A 21,447-nucleotide genomic window follows, 5' to 3' on the forward strand; every position below is an offset into this window, starting at 1 on the left:
GTAGGTAGGTAGACAGGTGTAGGTAGGTAGGTAGACAGGTGTAGACAGGTAGGTAGGTAGGTAGGTAGGTAGGTAGAGACAGGTGTAGGTAGGTAGGTAGGTAGGTAGGTAGACAGGTGGTAGGTAGGTAGGTAGGTAGGTGTAGACAGGTGGTAGGTAGGTAGGTAGGTGGTGTAGACAGGTGTAGGTAGGTAGACAGGTGTAGGTAGGTAGGTAGGTAGACAGGTGTAGGTAGGTAGGTAGGTAGGTAGACAGGTGTAGGTAGGTAGACAGGTGTAGGTAGGTAGGTAGGTAGGTAGACAGGTGTAGGTAGGTAGGTAGGTAGGTAGGTAGGTAGGAAGACAGGTGTAGGTAGGTAGACAGGTAGGTAGGTAGGTAGGTACAGGTGTAGGTAGGTAGGTAGGTAGGTAGGTAGACAGGTGTAGGTATGTAGGTAGGTAGACAGGTGTAGGTAGGTAGGTAGGTGTAGGTAGGTAGGTAGGTAGGTAGACAGGTGTAGGTAGGTAGGTAGGTAGGTAGGTAGGTAGACAGGTGTAGGTAGGTAGGTAGGTAGACAGGTGTAGGTAGGTAGGTAGGTAGGTGGTAGGTAGGTAGGTAGGTAGGTAGGGTGTAGGTAGGTAGGTAGGTAGGTGTACAGGTAGGTAGGTAGACAGGTGTAGGTAGGTGGGTAGGTAGGTAGACAGGTGGTAGGTAGGTAGGTAGACAGGTGTAGGTAGGTAGGGTAGACAGGTGGTAGGTAGTGTAGGTAGACAGGTGTAGTGGGTAGGTAGGTAGGTAGGTAGACAGGTGTAGGTAGGTAGGGTGTAGTAGGTAGGTAGGTACAGGTGTAGGTAGGTAGGTAGGTAGGTAGACAGGTGTAGGTAGGTAGGTAGGTAGACAGGTGTAGGTAGGTAGGTAGACAGGTGTAGGTAGGTAGACAGGTGTAGGTAGGTAGACAGGTGTAGGTAGGTAAGCAGGTAGTATATTCCTATTTCTTTCACTAGGTGGTACTGTTTCCACAACTCTCACATACAGTGGATCTGTCCTACCATAGAGGTGCTGTATGGACTTCCTGTCCATCCAGTTGATCTCGAAGCCTGATTCCTGGGGCAGGTAACTGGGTTGGATAATGGAGCCAGTCCTGTAGATGTGAGGCAGGCCCAGGACGTGGCCTATCTCATGCACTGCCACCTGACGGGTGGGAAAACAACGGTAGTATTCAGGGGTAATTACATTTGACTAAATTACAGGTGCAATTAGGGTTTACCTTGCTTAAGGGCACACTGACAGATTTTTCACCTCGTCGACTTGGGGACTCAAACTATTAACTTTTCAGTTACTGGCCCAACCACTAGGCTACCTGATAGTGCTCACTCAGCCCTGACATTTAACCACTAGGCTACCTGTCTCCTACCTGATAGTGCTCACTCAGCCCTGACACTTAACCACTAGGCTACCTGTCTCCTACCTGATATTGCTCACTCAGCCCTGACATTTAACCACTAGGCTACCTGTCTCCTACCTGATATTGCTCACTCAGCCCTGACATTTAACCACTAGGCTACCTGTCTCCTACCTGATAGTGCTCACTCAGCCCTGACATTTAACCACTAGGCTACCTGTCTCCTACCTGATGGTGCTCACTCAGCCCTGACATTTAACCACTAGGCTACCTGTCTTCTACCTGATAGTGCTCACTCAGCCCTGACATTTAACCACTAGGCTACCTGTCTCCTACCTGATGGTGCTCACTCAGCCCTGACATTTAACCACTAGGCTACCTGTCTTCTACCTGATAGTGCTCACTCAGCATTTAACCACTGACCTGATGGTGCTCACTTTGACATTTAACCACTAGGCTACCTGTCTTCTACCTGATAGTGCTCACTCAGCCCTGACATTTAACCACGAGGCTACCTGTCTCCTACCTGATGGTGCTCACTCAGCCCTGACATTTAACCACTAGGCTACCTGTCTTCTACCTGATAGTGCTCACTCAGCCCTGACATTTAACCACTAGGCTACCTGTCTCCTACCTGATGGTGCTCACTCAGCCCTGACATTTAACCACTAGGCTACCTGTCTTCTACCTGATAGTGCTCACTCAGCCCTGACATTTAACCACGAGGCTACCTGTCTCCTACCTGATGGTGCTCACTCAGCCCTGACATTTAACCACTAGGCTACCTGTCTTCTACCTGATAGTGCTCACTCAGCCCTGACATTTAACCACTAGGCTACCTGTCTCCTACCTGATGGTGCTCACTCAGCCCTGACATTTAACCACTAGGCTACCTGTCTTCTACCTGATAGTGCTCACTCAGCCCTGACATTTAACCACGAGGCTACCTGTCTCCTACCTGATGGTGCTCACTCAGCCCTGACATTTAACCACTAGGCTACCTGTCTTCTACCTGATGGTGCTCACTCAGCCCTGACATTTAACCACGAGGCTACCTGTCTCCTACCTGATGGTGCTCACTCAGCCCTGACATTTAACCACGAGGCTACCTGTCTCCTACCTGATGGTGCTCACTCAGCCCTGACATTTAACCACTAGGCTACCTGTCTCCTACCTGATGGTGCTCACTCAGCCCTGACATTTAACCACTAGGCTACCTGTCTTCTACCTGATAGTGCTCACTCAGCCCTGACATTTAACCACGAGGCTACCTGTCTCCTACCTGATGGTGCTCACTCAGCCCTGACATTTAACCACTAGGCTACCTGTCTCCTACCTGATGGTGCTCACTCAGCCCTGACATTTAACCACTAGGCTACCTGTCTTCTACCTGATGGTGCTCACTCAGCCCTGACATTTAACCACGAGGCTACCTGTCTCCTACCTGATGGTGCTCACTCAGCCCTGACATTTAACCACTAGGCTACCTGTCTCCTACCTGATGGTGCTCACTCAGCCCTGACATTTAACCACTAGGCTACCTGTCTCCTACCTGATGGTGCTCACTCAGCCCTGACATTTAACCACGAGGCTACCTGTCTCCTACCTGATGGTGCTCACTCAGCCCTGACATTTAACCACGAGGCTACCTGTCTCCTACCTGATGGTGCTCACTCAGCCCTGACATTTAACCACTAGGCTACCTGTCTCCTACCTGATGGTGCTCACTCAGCCCTGACATTTAACCACGAGGCTACCTGTCTCCTACCTGATGGTGCTCACTCAGCCCTGACATTTAACCACGAGGCTACCTGTCTTCTACCTGATGGTGCTCACTCAGCCCTGACATTTAACCACTAGGCTACCTGTCTTCTACCTGATGGTGCTCACTCAGCCCTGACATTTAACCACGAGGCTACCTGTCTCCTACCTGATGGTGCTCACTCAGCCCTGACATTTAACCACTAGGCTACCTGTCTCCTACCTGATGGTGCTCACTCAGCCCTGACATTTAACCACTAGGCTACCTGTCTCCTACCTGATGGTGCTCACTCAGCCCTGACATTTAACCACTAGGCTACCTGTCTCCTACCTGATGGTGCTCACTCAGCCCTGACATTTAACCACTAGGCTACCTGTCTCCTACCTGATGGTGCTCACTCAGCCCTGACATTTAACCACTAGGCTACCTGTCTCCTACCTGATGGTGCTCACTCAGCCCTGACATTTAACCACGAGGCTACCTGTCTCCTACCTGATGGTGCTCACTCAGCCCTGACATTTAACCACTAGGCTACCTGTCTTCTACCTGATGGTGCTCACTCAGCCCTGACATTTAACCACTAGGCTACCTGTCTCCTACCTGATGGTGCTCACTCAGCCCTGACATTTAACCACTAGGCTACCTGTCTCCTACCTGATGGTGCTCACTCAGCCCTGACATTTAACCACTAGGCTACCTGTCTCCTACCTGATGGTGCTCACTCAGCCCTGACATTTAACCACGAGGCTACCTGTCTCCTACCTGATGGTGCTCACTCAGCCCTGACATTTAACCACTAGGCTACCTGTCTCCTACCTGATGGTGCTCACTCAGCCCTGACATTTAACCACTAGGCTACCTGTCTCCTACCTGATGGTGCTCACTCAGCCCTGACATTTAACCACGAGGCTACCTGTCTCTACCTGATGGTGCTCACTCAGCCCTGACATTTAACCACTAGGCTACCTGTCTTCTACCTGATGGTGCTCACTCAGCCCTGACATTTAACCACGAGGCTACCTGTCTCCTACCTGATGGTGCTCACTCAGCCCTGACATTTAACCACTAGGCTACCTGTCTCCTACCTGATGGTGCTCACTCAGCCCTGACATTTAACCACTAGGCTACCTGTCTCCTACCTGATGGTGCTCACTCAGCCCTGACATTTAACCACTAGGCTACCTGTCTCCTACCTGATGGTGCTCACTCAGCCCTGACATTTAACCACTAGGCTACCTGTCTCCTACCTGATGGTGCTCACTCAGCCCTGACATTTAACCACTAGGGCTACCTGTCTCCTACCTGATGGTGCTCACTCAGCCCTGACATTTAACCACTAGGCTACCTGTCTTCTACCTGATGGTGCTCACTCAGCCCTGACATTTAACCACTAGGCTACCTGTCTCCTACCTGATGGTGCTCACTCAGCCCTGACATTTAACCACTAGGCTACCTGTCTCCTACCTGATGGTGCTCACTCAGCCCTGACATTTAACCACTAGGCTACCTGTCTCCTACCTGATGGTGCTCACTCAGCCCTGACATTTAACCACGAGGCTACCTGTCTCCTACCTGATGGTGCTCACTCAGCCAGCCCTGACATTTAACCACTAGGCTACCTGTCTCCTACCTGATGGTGCTCACTCAGCCCTGACATTTAACCACTAGGCTACCTGTCTCCTACCTGATGGTGCTCACTCAGCCCTGACATTTAACCACGAGGCTACCTGTCTCCTACCTGATGGTGCTCACTCAGCCCTGACATTTAACCACTAGGCTACCTGTCTTCTACCTGATGGTGCTCACTCAGCCCTGACATTTAACCACTAGGCTACCTGTCTCCTACCTGATGGTGCTCACTCAGCCCTGACATTTAACCACGAGGCTACCTGTCTCTACCTGATGGTGCTCACTCAGCCCTGACATTTAACCACTAGGCTACCTGTCTCCTACCTGATGGTGCTCACTCAGCCCTGACATTTAACCACTAGGCTACCTGTCTCCTACCTGATGGTGCTCACTCAGCCCTGACATTTAACCACTAGGCTACCTGTCTCCTACCTGATGGTGCTCACTCAGCCCTGACATTTAACCACTAGGCTACCTGTCTTCTACCTGATGGTGCTCACTCAGCCCTGACATTTAACCACTAGGCTACCTGTCTCCTACCTGATGGTGCTCACTCAGCCCTGACATTTAACCACTAGGCTACCTGTCTCCTACCTGATGGTGCTCACTCAGCCCTGACATTTAACCACTAGGCTACCTGTCTTCTACCTGATGGTGCTCACTCAGCCCTGACATTTAACCACTAGGCTACCTGTCTCCTACCTGATGGTGCTCACTCAGCCCTGACATTTAACCACTAGGCTACCTGTCTCCTACCTGATGGTGCTCACTCAGCCCTGACATTTAACCACTAGGCTACCTGTCTCCTACCTGATGGTGCTCACTCAGCCCTGACATTTAACCACGAGGCTACCTGTCTCCTACCTGATGGTGCTCACTCAGCCCTGACATTTAACCACTAGGCTACCTGTCTTCTACCTGATGGTGCTCACTCAGCCCTGACATTTAACCACTAGGCTACCTGTCTCCTACCTGATGGTGCTCACTCAGCCCTGACATTTAACCACTAGGCTACCTGTCTCCTACCTGATGGTGCTCACTCAGCCCTGACATTTAACCACTAGGCTACCTGTCTCCTACCTGATGGTGCTCACTCAGCCCTGACATTTAACCACGAGGCTACCTGTCTCCTACCTGATGGTGCTCACTCAGCCCTGACATTTAACCACTAGGCTACCTGTCTCCTACCTGATGGTGCTCACTCAGCCCTGACATTTAACCACGAGGCTACCTGTCTCCTACCTGATGGTGCTCACTCAGCCCTGACATTTAACCACGAGGCTACCTGTCTCCTACCTGATGGTGCTCACTCAGCCCTGACATTTAACCACTAGGCTACCTGTCTTCTACCTGATGGTGCTCACTCAGCCCTGACATTTAACCACTAGGCTACCTGTCTCCTACCTGATGGTGCTCACTCAGCCCCTGACATTTAACCACTAGGCTACCTGTCTCCTACCTGATGGTGCTCACTCAGCCCTGACATTTAACCACTAGGCTACCTGTCTCCTACCTGATGGTGCTCACTCAGCCCTGACATTTAACCACTAGGCTACCTGTCTCCTACCTGATGGTGCTCACTCAGCCCTGACATTTAACCACTAGGCTACCTGTCTCCTACCTGATGGTGCTCACTCAGCCCTGACATTTAACCACTAGGCTACCTGTCTTCTACCTGATGGTGCTCACTCAGCCCTGACATTTAACCACTAGGCTACCTGTCTCCTACCTGATGGTGCTCACTCAGCCCTGACATTTAACCACTAGGCTACCTGTCTCTACCTGATGGTGCTCACTCAGCCCTGACATTTAACCACTAGGCTACCTGTCTCCTACCTGATGGTGCTCACTCAGCCCTGACATTTAACCACTAGGCTACCTGTCTCCTACCTGATGGTGCTCACTCAGCCCTGACATTTAACCACTAGGCTACCTGTCTCCTACCTGATGGTGCTCACTCAGCCCTGACATTTAACCACTAGGCTACCTGTCTCCTACCTGATGGTGCTCACTCAGCCCTGACATTTAACCACTAGGCTACCTGTCTTCTACCTGATGGTGCTCACTCAGCCCTGACATTTAACCACTAGGCTACCTGTCTCCTACCTGATGGTGCTCACTCAGCCCTGACATTTAACCACTAGGCTACCTGTCTCCTACCTGATGGTGCTCACTGACATTTAACCACTGACTATGTCTCCTACCTGATGGTGCTCACTCAGCCCTGACATTTAACCACTAGGCTACCTGTCTCTCTACCTGATGGTGCTCACTCAGCCCTGACATTTAACCACTAGGCTACCTGTCTCCTACCTGATGGTGCTCACTCAGCCCTGACATTTAACCACTAGGCTACCTGTCTCCTACCTGATGGTGCTCACTCAGCCCTGACATTTAACCACTAGGCTACCTGTCTCCTACCTGATGGTGCTCACTCAGCCCTGACATTTAACCACTAGGCTACCTGTCTCCTACCTGATGGTGCTCACTCAGCCCTGACATTTAACCACTAGGCTACCTGTCTCCTACCTGATGGTGCTCACTCAGCCCTGACATTTAACCACTAGGCTACCTGTCTCCTACCTGATGGTGCTCACTCAGCCCTGACATTTAACCACTAGGCTACCTGTCTCCTACCTGATGGTGCTCACTCAGCCCTGACATTTAACCACTAGGCTACCTGTCTCCTACCTGATGGTGCTCACTCAGCCCTGACATTTAACCACTAGGCTACCTGTCTCCTACCTGATGGTGCTCACTCAGCCCTGACATTTAACCACTAGGCTACCTGTCTCCTACCTGATGGTGCTCACTCAGCCCTGACATTTAACCACTAGGCTACCTGTCTCCTACCTGATGGTGCTCACTCAGCCCTGACATTTAACCACTAGGCTACCTGTCTCCTACCTGATGGTGCTCACTCAGCCCTGACATTTAACCACTAGGCTACCTGTCTCCTACCTGATGGTGCTCACTCAGCCCTGACATTTAACCACTAGGCTACCTGTCTCCTACCTGATGGTGCTCACTCAGCCCTGACATTTAACCACTAGGCTACCTGTCTTCTACCTGATGGTGCTCACTCAGCCCTGACATTTAACCACTAGGCTACCTGTCTCCTACCTGATGGTGCTCACTCAGCCCTGACATTTAACCACTAGGCTACCTGTCTCCTACCTGATGGTGCTCACTCAGCCCTGACATTTAACCACTAGGCTACCTGTCTCCTACCTGATGGTGCTCACTCAGCCCTGACATTTAACCACTAGGCTACCTGTCTCCTACCTGATGGTGCTCACTCAGCCCTGACATTTAACCACTAGGCTACCTGTCTCCTACCTGATGGTGCTCACTCAGCCCTGACATTTAACCACTAGGCTACCTGTCTCCTACCTGATGGTGCTCACTCAGCCCTGACATTTAACCACTAGGCTACCTGTCTCCTACCTGATGGTGCTCACTCAGCCCTGACATTTAACCACTAGGCTACCTGTCTCCTACCTGATGGTGCTCACTCAGCCCTGACATTTAACCACTAGGCTACCTGTCTCTACCTGATGGTGCTCACTCAGCCCTGACATTTAACCACTAGGCTACCTGTCTCCTACCTGATGGTGCTCACTCAGCCCTGACATTTAACCACTAGGCTACCTGTCTCCTACCTGATGGTGCTCACTCAGCCCTGACATTTAACCACTAGGCTACCTGTCTCCTACCTGATGGTGCTCACTCAGCCCTGACATTTAACCACTAGGCTACCTGTCTCCTACCTGATGGTGCTCACTCAGCCCTGACATTTAACCACTAGGCTACCTGTCTCCTACCTGATGGTGCTCACTCAGCCCTGACATTTAACCACTAGGCTACCTGTCTCCTACCTGATGGTGCTCACTCAGCCCTGACATTTAACCACTAGGCTACCTGTCTCCTACCTGATGGTGCTCACTCAGCCCTGACATTTAACCACTAGGCTACCTGTCTCCTACCTGATGGTGCTCACTCAGCCCTGACATTTAACCACTAGGCTACCTGTCTCCTACCTGATGGTGCTCACTCAGCCCTGACATTTAACCACTAGGCTACCTGTCTCCTACCTGATGGTGCTCACTCAGCCCTGACATTTAACCACTAGGCTACCTGTCTCCTACCTGATGGTGCTCACTCAGCCCTGACATTTAACCACTAGGCTACCTGTCTCCTACCTGATGGTGCTCACTCAGCCCTGACATTTAACCACTAGGCTACCTGTCTCCTACCTGATGGTGCTCACTCAGCCCTGACATTTAACCACTAGGCTACCTGTCTCCTACCTGATGGTGCTCACTCAGCCCTGACATTTAACCACTAGGCTACCTGTCTCCTACCTGATGGTGCTCACTCAGCCCTGACATTTAACCACTAGGCTACCTGTCTCCTACCTGATGGTGCTCACTCAGCCCTGACATTTAACCACTAGGCTACCTGTCTGTCTCCTAGCCTGATGGTGCTCACTCAGCCAGCCCTGACATTTAACCACTAGGCTACCTGTCTCCTACCTGATGGTGCTCACTCAGCCCTGACATTTAACCACTAGGCTACCTGTCTCCTACCTGATGGTGCTCACTCAGCCCTGACATTTAACCACGAGGCTACCTGTCTCCTACCTGATGGTGCTCACTCAGCCCTGACATTTAACCACTAGGCTACCTGTCTCCTACCTGATGGTGCTCACTCAGCCCTGACATTTAACCACTAGGCTACCTGTCTCCTACCTGATGGTGCTCACTCAGCCCTGACATTTAACCACTAGGCTACCTGTCTCCTACCTGATGGTGCTCACTCAGCCCTGACATTTAACCACTAGGCTACCTGTCTCCTACCTGATGGTGCTCACTCAGCCCTGACATTTAACCACTAGGCTACCTGTCTCCTACCTGATGGTGCTCACTCAGCCCTGACATTTAACCACTAGGCTACCTGTCTCCTACCTGATGGTGCTCACTCAGCCCTGACATTTAACCACTAGGCTACCTGTCTCCTACCTGATGGTGCTCACTCAGCCCTGACATTTAACCACTAGGCTACCTGTCTCCTACCTGATGGTGCTCACTCAGCCCTGACATTTAACCACTAGGCTACCTGTCTCCTACCTGATGGTGCTCACTCAGCCCTGACATTTAACCACTAGGCTACCTGTCTCCTACCTGATGGTGCTCACTCAGCCCTGACATTTAACCACTAGGCTACCTGTCTTCTACCTGACCTGATGGTGCTCACTCAGCCCTGACATTTAACCACTAGGCTACCTGTCTCCTACCTGATGGTGCTCACTCAGCCCTGACATTTAACCACTAGGCTACCTGTCTCCTACCTGATGGTGCTCACTCAGCCCTGACATTTAACCACTAGGCTACCTGTCTCCTACCTGATGGTGCTCACTCAGCCCTGACATTTAACCACTAGGCTACCTGTCTCCTACCTGATGGTGCTCACTCAGCCCTGACATTTAACCACTAGGCTACCTGTCTCCTACCTGATGGTGCTCACTCAGCCCTGACATTTAACCACTAGGCTACCTGTCTCTACCTGATGGTGCTCACTCAGCCCTGACATTTAACCACTAGGCTACCTGTCTCCTACCTGATGGTGCTCACTCAGCCCTGACATTTAACCACTAGGCTACCTGTCTTCTACCTGATGGTGCTCACTCAGCCCTGACATTTAACCACTAGGCTACCTGTCTCCTACCTGATGGTGCTCACTCAGCCCTGACATTTAACCACTAGGCTACCTGTCTCCTACCTGATGGTGCTCACTCAGCCCTGACATTTAACCACTAGGCTACCTGTCTCCTACCTGATGGTGCTCACTCAGCCCTGACATTTAACCACTAGGCTACCTGTCTCCTACCTGATGGTGCTCACTCAGCCCTGACATTTAACCACGAGGCTACCTGTCTCCTACCTGATGGTGCTCACTCAGCCCTGACATTTAACCACTAGGCTACCTGTCTTCTACCTGATGGTGCTCACTCAGCCCTGACATTTAACCACTAGGCTACCTGTCTCCTACCTGATGGTGCTCACTCAGCCCTGACATTTAACCACTAGGCTACCTGTCTCCTACCTGATGGTGCTCACTCAGCCCTGACATTTAACCACTAGGCTACCTGTCTCCTACCTGATGGTGCTCACTCAGCCCTGACATTTAACCACTAGGCTACCTGTCTCCTACCTGATGGTGCTCACTCAGCCCTGACATTTAACCACGAGGCTACCTGTCTCCTACCTGATGGTGCTCACTCAGCCCTGACATTTAACCACTAGGCTACCTGTCTCCTACCTGATGGTGCTCACTCAGCCCTGACATTTAACCACTAGGCTACCTGTCTCCTACCTGATGGTGCTCACTCAGCCCTGACATTTAACCACTAGGCTACCTGTCTCCTACCTGATGGTGCTCACTCAGCCCTGACATTTAACCACGAGGCTACCTGTCTCCTACCTGATGGTGCTCACTCAGCCCTGACATTTAACCACTAGGCTACCTGTCTCCTACCTGATGGTGCTCACTCAGCCCTGACATTTAACCACTAGGCTACCTGTCTCCTACCTGATGGTGCTCACTCAGCCCTGACATTTAACCACGAGGCTACCTGTCTCCTACCTGATGGTGCTCACTCAGCCCTGACATTTAACCACTAGGCTACCTGTCTTCTACCTGATGGTGCTCACTCAGCCCTGACATTTAACCACTAGGCTACCTGTCTTCTACCTGATGGTGCTCACTCAGCCCTGACATTTAACCACTAGGCTACCTGTCTCCTACCTGATGGTGCTCACTCAGCCCTGACATTTAACCACTGATGGTGCTCAGGCTACCTGTCTCCTACCTGATGGTGCTCACTCAGCCCTGACATTTAACCACTAGGCTACCTGTCTCCTACCTGATGGTGCTCACTCAGCCCTGACATTTAACCACTAGGCTACCTGTCTCCTACCTGATGGTGCTCACTCAGCCCTGACATTTAACCACTAGGCTACCTGTCTCCTACCTGATGGTGCTCACTCAGCCCTGACATTTAACCACTAGGCTACCTGTCTCCTACCTGATGGTGCTCACTCAGCCCTGACATTTAACCACTAGGCTACCTGTCTCCTACCTGATGGTGCTCACTCAGCCCTGACATTTAACCACTAGGCTACCTGTCTTCTACCTGATGGTGCTCACTCAGCCCTGACATTTAACCACTAGGCTACCTGTCTCCTACCTGATGGTGCTCACTCAGCCCTGACATTTAACCACTAGGCTACCTGTCTCCTACCTGATGGTGCTCACTCAGCCCTGACATTTAACCACTAGGCTACCTGTCTCCTACCTGATGGTGCTCACTCAGCCCTGACATTTAACCACTAGGCTACCTGTCTCCTACCTGATGGTGCTCACTCAGCCCTGACATTTAACCACTAGGCTACCTGTCTCCTACCTGATGGTGCTCACTCAGCCCTGACATTTAACCACTAGGCTACCTGTCTCCTACCTGATGGTGCTCACTCAGCCCTGACATTTAACCACTAGGCTACCTGTCTCCTACCTGATGGTGCTCACTCAGCCCTGACATTTAACCACTAGGCTACCTGTCTCCTACCTGATGGTGCTCACTCAGCCCTGACATTTAACCACTAGGCTACCTGTCTCCTACCTGATGGTGCTCACTCAGCCCTGACATTTAACCACTAGGCTACCTGTCTCCTACCTGATGGTGCTCACTCAGCCCTGACATTTAACCACGAGGCTACCTGTCTCCTACCTGATGGTGCTCACTCAGCCCTGACATTTAACCACTAGGCTACCTGTCTCCTACCTGATGGTGCTCACTCAGCCCTGACATTTAACCACTGTCTCTAGGCTACCTGTCTCCTACCTGATGGTGCTCACTCAGCCCTGACATTTAACCACTAGGCTACCTGTCTCCTACCTGATGGTGCTCACTCAGCCCTGACATTTAACCACTAGGCTACCTGTCTCCTACCTGATGGTGCTCACTCAGCCCTGACATTTAACCACTAGGCTACCTGTCTCCTACCTGATGGTGCTCACTCAGCCCTGACATTTAACCACTAGGCTACCTGTCTCCTACCTGATGGTGCTCACTCAGCCCTGACATTTAACCACTAGGCTACCTGTCTCCTACCTGATGGTGCTCACTCAGCCCTGACATTTAACCACTAGGCTACCTGTCTCCTACCTGATGGTGCTCACTCAGCCCTGACATTTAACCACTAGGCTACCTGTCTCCTACCTGATGGTGCTCACTCAGCCCTGACATTTAACCACTAGGCTACCTGTCTCCTACCTGATGGTGCTCACTCAGCCCTGACATTTAACCACTAGGCTACCTGTCTCCTACCTGATGGTGCTCACTCAGCCCTGACATTTAACCACTAGGCTACCTGTCTCCTACCTGATGGTGCTCACTCAGCCCTGACATTTAACCACTAGGCTACCTGTCTCCTACCTGATGGTGCTCACTCAGCCCTGACATTTAACCACTAGGCTACCTGTCTCCTACCTGATGGTGCTCACTCAGCCCTGACATTTAACCACTAGGCTACCTGTCTCCTACCTGATGGTGCTCACTCAGCCCTGACATTTAACCACTAGGCTACCTGTCTCCTACCTGATGGTGCTCACTCAGCCCTGACATTTAACCACTAGGCTACCTGTCTCCTACCTGATGGTGCTCACTCAGCCCTGACATTTAACCAACCACCTGAGGGCTACCTGTCTCCTACCTGATGGTGCTCACTCAGCCCTGACATTTAACCACTAGGCTACCTGTCTCCTACCTGATGGTGCTCACTCAGCCCTGACATTTAACCACTAGGCTACCTGTCTCCTACCTGATGGTGCTCACTCAGCCCTGACATTTAACCACTAGGCTACCTGTCTCCTACCTGATGGTGCTCACTCAGCCCTGACATTTAACCACTAGGCTACCTGTCTCCTACCTGATGGTGCTCACTCAGCCCTGACATTTAACCACTAGGCTACCTGTCTCCTACCTGATGGTGCTCACTCAGCCCTGACATTTAACCACTAGGCTACCTGTCTCCTACCTGATGGTGCTCACTCAGCCCTGACATTTAACCACTAGGCTACCTGTCTCCTACCTGATGGTGCTCACTCAGCCCTGACATTTAACCACTAGGTCTACCTGTCTCTGACATTTAACCTGATGGGTGCTCACTCAGCCCTGACATTTAACCACTAGGCTACCTGTCTCCTACCTGATGGTGCTCACTCAGCCCTGACATTTAACCACTAGGCTACCTGTCTCCTACCTGATGGTGCTCACTCAGCCCTGACATTACCTGTCTCCTACCTGATGGTGCTCACTCAGCCCTGACATTTAACCACTAGGCTACCTGTCTCCTACCTGATGGTGCTCACTCAGCCCTGACATTTAACCACTAGGCTACCTGTCTCCTACCTGATGGTGCTCACTCAGCCCTGACATTTAACCACTAGGCTACCTGTCTCCTACCTGATGGTGCTCACTCAGCCCTGACATTTAACCACTAGGCTACCTGTCTCCTACCTGATGGTGCTCACTCAGCCCTGACATTTAACCACTAGGCTACCTGTCTCCTACCTGATGGTGCTCACTCAGCCCTGACATTTAACCACTAGGCTACCTGTCTCCTACCTGATGGTGCTCACTCAGCCCTGACATTTAACCACTAGGCTACCTGTCTCCTACCTGATGGTGCTCACTCAGCCCTGACATTTAACCACTAGGCTACCTGTCTCCTACCTGATGGTGCTCACTCAGCCCTGACATTTAACCACTAGGCTACCTGTCTCCTACCTGATGGTGCTCACTCAGCCCTGACATTTAACCACTAGGCTACCTGTCTCCTACCTGATGGTGCTCACTCAGCCCTGACATTTAACCACGAGGCTACCTGTCTCCTACCTGATGGTGCTCACTCAGCCCTGACATTTAACCACTAGGCTACCTGTCTCCTACCTGATGGTGCTCACTCAGCCCTGACATTTAACCACTAGGCTACCTGTCTCCTACCTGATGGTGCTCACTCAGCCCTGACATTTAACCACTAGGCTACCTGTCTCCTACCTGATGGTGCTCACTCAGCCCTGACATTTAACCACTAGGCTACCTGTCTCCTACCTGATGGTGCTCACTCAGCCCTGACATTTAACCACTAGGCTACCTGTCTCCTACCTGATGGTGCTCACTCAGCCCTGACATTTAACCACTAGGCTACCTGTCTCCTACCTGATGGTGCTCTACATTTAACTGTCTCCTACCTGATGGTGCTCACTCAGCCCTGACATTTAACCACTAGGCTACCTGTCTTCTACCTGATGGTGCTCACTCAGCCCTGACATTTAACCACTAGGCTACCTGTCTCCTACCTGATGGTGCTCACTCAGCCCTGACATTTAACCACGAGGCTACCTGTCTCCTACCTGATGGTGCTCACTCAGCCCTGACATTTAACCACTAGGCTACCTGTCTCCTACCTGATGGTGCTCACTCAGCCCTGACATTTAACCACTAGGCTACCTGTCTCCTACCTGATGGTGCTCACTCAGCCCTGACATTTAACCACGAGGCTACCTGTCTCCTACCTGATGGTGCTCACTCAGCCCTGACATTTAACCACTAGGCTACCTGTCTTCTACCTGATGGTGCTCACTCAGCCCTGACATTTAACCACTAGGCTACCTGTCTTCTACCTGATGGTGCTCACTCAGCCCTGACATTTAACCACTAGGCTACCTGTCTCCTACCTGATGGTGCTCACTCAGCCCTGACATTTAACCACTAGGCTACCTGTCTCCTACCTGATGGTGCTCACTCAGCCCTGACATTTAACCACTAGGCTACCTGTCTTCTACCTGATGGTGCTCACTCAGCCCTGACATTTAACCACTAGGCTACCTGTCTCCTACCTGATGGTGCTCACTCAGCCCTGACATTTAACCACTAGGCTACCTGTCTCCTACCTGATGGTGCTCACTCAGCCCTGACATTTAACCACTAGGCTACCTGTCTCCTACCTGATGGTGCTCACTCAGCCCTGACATTTAACCACTAGGCTACCTGTCTCCTACCTGATGGTGCTCACTCAGCCCTGACATTTAACCACTAGGCTACCTGTCTCCTACCTGATGGTGCTCACTCAGCCCTGACATTTAACCACTAGGCTACCTGTCTTCTACCTGATGGTGCTCACTCAGCCCTGACATTTAACCACTAGGCTACCTGTCTCCTACCTGATGGTGCTCACTCAGCCCTGACATTTAACCACTAGGCTACCTGTCTCCTACCTGATGGTGCTCACTCAGCCAGCCCTGACATTTAACCACTAGGCTACCTGTCTTCTACCTGATGGTGCTCACTCAGCCAGCCCTGACATTTAACCACTAGGCTACCTGTCTCCTACCTGATGGTGCTCACTCAGCCCTGACATTTAACCACTAGGCTACCTGTCTCCTACCTGATGGTGCTCACTCAGCCCTGACATTTAACCACGAGGCTACCTGTCTCCTACCTGATGGTGCTCACTCAGCCCTGACATTTAACCACTAGGCTACCTGTCTCCTACCTGATGGTGCTCACTCAGCCCTGACATTTAACCACTAGGCTACCTGTCTCCTACCTGATGGTGCTCACTCAGCCCTGACATTTAACCACTAGGCTACCTGTCTCCTACCTGATGGTGCTCACTCAGCCCTGACATTTAACCACTAGGCTACCTGTCTCCTACCTGATGGTGCTCACTCAGCCCTGACATTTAACCACTAGGCTACCTGTCTCCTACCTGATGGTGCTCACTCAGCCCTGACATTTAACCACTAGGCTACCTGTCTCCTACCTGATGGTGCTCACTCAGCCCTGACATTTAACCACGAGGCTACCTGTCTCCTACCTGATGGTGCTCACTCAGCCCTGACATTTAACCACTAGGCTACCTGTCTCCTACCTGATGGTGCTCACTCAGCCCTGACATTTAACCACTCAGCCTGAGGCTACCTGTCTCCTACCTGATGGTGCTCACTCAGCCCTGACATTTAACCACGAGGCTACCTGTCTCCTACCTGATGGTGCTCACTCAGCCCTGACATTTAACCACGAGGCTACCTGTCTCCTACCTGATGGTGCTCACTCAGCCCTGACATTTAACCACGAGGCTACCTGTCTCCTACCTGATGGTGCTCACTCAGCCCTGACATTTAACCACTAGGCTACCTGTCTCCTACCTGATGGTGCTCACTCAGCCCTGACATTTAACCACGAGGCTACCTGTCTCCTACCTGATGGTGCTCACTCAGCCCTGACATTTAACCACTAGGCTACCTGTCTCCTACCTGATGGTGCTCACTCAGCCCTGACATTTAACCACGAGGCTACCTGTCTCCTACCTGATGGTGCTCACTCAGCCCTGACATTTAACCACTAGGCTACCTGTCTCCTACCTGATGGTGCTCACTCAGCCCTGACATTTAACCACTAGGCTACCTGTCTCCTACCTGATGGTGCTCACTCAGCCCTGACATTTAACCACGAGGCTACCTGTCTCCTACCTGATGGTGCTCACTCAGCCCTGACATTTAACCACTAGGCTACCTGTCTCCTACCTGATGGTGCTCACTCAGCCCTGACATTTAACCACTAGGCTACCTGTCTCCTACCTGATGGTGCTCACTCAGCCCTGACATTTAACCACTAGGCTACCTGTCTCCTACCTGATGGTGCTCACTCAGCCCTGACATTTAACCACTAGGCTACCTGTCTCCTACCTGATGGTGCTCACTCAGCCCTGACATTTAACCACTAGGCTACCTGTCTCCTACCTGATGGTGCTCACTCAGCCCTGACATTTAACCACTAGGCTACCTGTCTCCTACCTGATGGTGCTCACTCAGCCCTGACATTTAACCACTAGGCTACCTGTCTCCTACCTGATGGTGCTCACTCAGCCCTGACATTTAACCACTAGGCTACCTGTCTCCTACCTGATGGTGCTCACTCAGCCCTGACATTTAACCACTAGGCTACCTGTCTCCTACCTGATGGTGCTCACTCAGCCCTGACATTTAACCACTAGGCTACCTGTCTCCTACCTGATGGTGCTCACTCAGCCCTGACATTTAACCACTAGGCTACCTGTCTCCTACCTGATGGTGCTCACTCAGCCCTGACATTTAACCACTAGGCTACCTGTCTCCTACCTGATGGTGCTCACTCAGCCCTGACATTTAACCACTAGGCTACCTGTCTCCTACCTGATGGTGCTCACTCAGCCCTGACATTTAACCACTAGGCTACCTGTCTCCTACCTGATGGTGCTCACTCAGCCCTGACATTTAACCACTAGGCTACCTGTCTCCTACCTGATGGTGCTCACTCAGCCCTGACATTTAACCACTAGGCTACCTGTCTCCTACCTGATGGTGCACACTCAGCTGACATTTAACCACTAGCCCTGACATTTAACCACTAGGCTACCTGTCTCCTACCTGATGGTGCTCACTCAGCCCTGACATTTAACCACTAGGCTACCTGTCTCCTACCTGATGGTGCTCACTCAGCCCTGACATTTAACCACTAGGCTACCTGTCTCCTACCTGATGGTGCTCACTCAGCCCTGACATTTAACCACTAGGCTACCTGTCTCCTACCTGATGGTGCTCACTCAGCCCTGACATTTAACCACTAGGCTACCTGTCTCCTACCTGATGGTGCTCACTCAGCCCTGACATTTAACCACTAGGCTACCTGTCTCCTACCTGATGGTGCTCACTCAGCCCTGACATTTAACCACTAGGCTACCTGTCTCCTACCTGATGGTGCTCACTCAGCCCTGACATTTAACCACTAGGCTACCTGTCTCCTACCTGATGGTGCTCACTCAGCCCTGACATTTAACCACTAGGCTACCTGTCTTCTACCTGATGGTGCTCACTCAGCCCTGACATTTAACCACTAGGCTACCTGTCTCCTACCTGATGGTGCTCACTCAGCCCTGACATTTAACCACTAGGCTACCTGTCTCCTACCTGATGGTGCTCACTCAGCCCTGACATTTAACCACTAGGCTACCTGTCTCCTACCTGATGGTGCTCACTCAGCCCTGACATTTAACCACTAGGCTACCTGTCTCCTACCTGATGGTGCTCACTCAGCCCTGACATTTAACCACTAGGCTACCTGTCTCCTACCTGATGGTGCTCACTCAGCCCTGACATTTAACCACTAGGCTACCTGTCTCCTACCTGATGGTGCACACTCAGCCCTGACATTTAACCACTAGGCTACCTGTCTCCTACCTGATGGTGCTCACTCAGCCCTGACATTTAACCACTAGGCTACCTGTCTCCTACCTGATGGTGCTCACTCAGCCCTGACATTTAACCACTAGGCTACCTGTCTCCTACCTGATGGTGCTCACTCAGCCCTGACATTTAACCACTAGGCTACCTGTCTTCTACCTGATGGTGCTCACTCAGCCCTGACATTTAACCACTAGGCTACCTGTCTCCTACCTGATGGTGCTCACTCAGCCCTGACATTTAACCACTAGGCTACCTGTCTCCTACCTGATGGTGCTCACTCAGCCCTGACATTTAACCACGAGGCTACCTGTCTCCTACCTGATGGTGCTCACTCAGCCCTGAGGTTTTCTAATATTTACGTGAATGTAGTTTGTCTAATAAATGAACGCAGGGAAGGCAGGCAGGTACAACACAAAATCACAAGTCCATCAGATATTACAGATAACCATCATGTTTGAATCAAAAACATCCTGTCCCACACTCACTTTGAGCAGGCTGATCCCACTGCCAGTGTTAGGCGCAGTAAAATGTTCATCGTCATCGAAGTGAATGTCTCCCAGGAACCAGGCGTGAGCAAACTCTCGTCCAGTACCATCAAACTTCTGGTTGCATCCCAAGTGTCTCCCTGCATGGTTGAAACACAACGAAAAGGACACACTATCTATCGTCATTGCCTCTACTAAATGTAAAGATATAACATTTTTTTTAAATACCCATTTTCAGGGAAGATATAGCATAATGAAAGCCTGGTCCGTGATCTGCTTGTGCTGTCCTACCAGCTGGCAACAAGACAGCATATACAGGTCTGGGACCAGCCTAGAGTTGATGCAATTTGTTCATAACATTCAATTCATCCCAAATACACAGATAATATTGTCTAAACCAAGGCATGTGAGACGAGACTGGGTACCAGTCTGTTTTTACGAACATTCCAGTCCTTGTACTTTGTGTCATTGCATTACAGGGACTGGTAAGGATAGGTATGTTAGCAGAAATGGACTGGTGCCCAGGCTAATACGAGACCCACCTGTGCCAAAACCCAGTTTGATGTCTACATCCGCCAGGGGAGAGGATGTGTCCTCTATAAACTCCAGGGGAGACACCTCGCTCCACATCCTGAAGGCCAGGCTGATGATATGTCTCTGGTCCTGTATGGTCAGCTGACTGCTGTAACCCTCTCCTAGAAATAAGCAGAGGCCAGCACACACTCTCTCCCTTATCAGTCTCATAGTAACCCTCTCCTAGAAATGAACAGAGGCCAGCACACACTCTCTCCCTTATCAGTCTCATAGTAACCCTCTCCTAGACATGAACAAAGGCACGCACACACTCTCTCCCTTATCAGTCTCATAGTAACCCTCTCCTAGACATGAACAAAGGCCAGCACACACTCTCTCCCTAATTAGTCTCATAGTAACCCTAACCTATCAGCCTCATAGTAACCCTAACCTATCAGCCTCATAGTAACCCTCACCTATCAGTCTCATAGTAACCCTCCACTATCAGCCTCATAGTAACCCTCACCTATCAGTCTCATAGTAACCCTCCACTATCAGCCTCATAGTAACCCTCACCTATCAGTCTCATAGTAACCCTCCACTATCAGTCTCATTGTAACCCTCACCTATCAGCCTCATGGTAACCCTCCACTATCAGCCTCATAGTAACCCTCACCTATCAGCCTCATAGTAACCCTCACCTATCAGCCTCATAGTAACTCTCACCTATCAGCCTCATAGTAACCCTCACCTATCAGCCTCATAGTAACCCTCACCTATCAGCCTCATAGTAACCCTCACCTATCAGTCTCATAGTAACCCTCACCTATCAGCCTCATAGTAACCCTCCACTATCAGCCTCATAGTAACCCTCACCTATCAGCCTCATAGTAACCCTCCACTATCAGCCTCATAGTAACCCTCACCTATCAGCCACATAGTAACCCTCACCTATCAGCCTTATAGTAACCCTCCACTATCAGCCTCATAGTAACCCTAACCTATCAGCCTCATAGTAACCCTCACCTATCAGCCTCATAGTAACCCTCACCTATCAGCCTCATAGTAACCCTCCACTATCAGCCTCATAGTAACCCTCACCTATCAGCCTCATTGTAACCCTCACCTATCAGCCTCATAGTAACCCTCCACTATCAGCCTCATAGTAACCCTAACCTATCAGCCTCATAGTCACCCTCACCTATCAGCCTCATAGTAACCCTCCACTATCAGCCTCATAGTAACCCTAACCTATCAGCCTCATAGTAACCATCCACTATCAGCCTCATAGTAACCCTCCACTATCAGCCTTATAGTAACCCTCACCT

General features: G+C 51.1%; 1 protein-coding gene across 1 annotated transcript in view; it reads right to left on the bottom strand.

The window, feature by feature from the left end:
* Positions 1 to 21,447, bottom strand: part of LOC115122926 (uncharacterized) — a 45,221-nt gene that overhangs the window by 3,669 nt on the left and 20,105 nt on the right. Inside the window, exons 4-6 of the mRNA XM_065008430.1 lie at positions 20,149 to 20,301; positions 19,607 to 19,746; positions 1,009 to 1,170 (exon numbers count right to left, since the gene is read on the bottom strand). Coding sequence (XP_064864502.1) covers positions 1,009 to 1,170; positions 19,607 to 19,746; positions 20,149 to 20,301 — 455 coding nt within the window. The remainder of the gene's footprint in view (positions 1 to 1,008; positions 1,171 to 19,606; positions 19,747 to 20,148; positions 20,302 to 21,447) is intronic.

This window comes from Oncorhynchus nerka, linkage group LG23, assembly GCF_034236695.1.
Source record: "Oncorhynchus nerka isolate Pitt River linkage group LG23, Oner_Uvic_2.0, whole genome shotgun sequence".
NCBI classification, from domain to species: Eukaryota; Metazoa; Chordata; class Actinopteri; order Salmoniformes; family Salmonidae; genus Oncorhynchus; species Oncorhynchus nerka.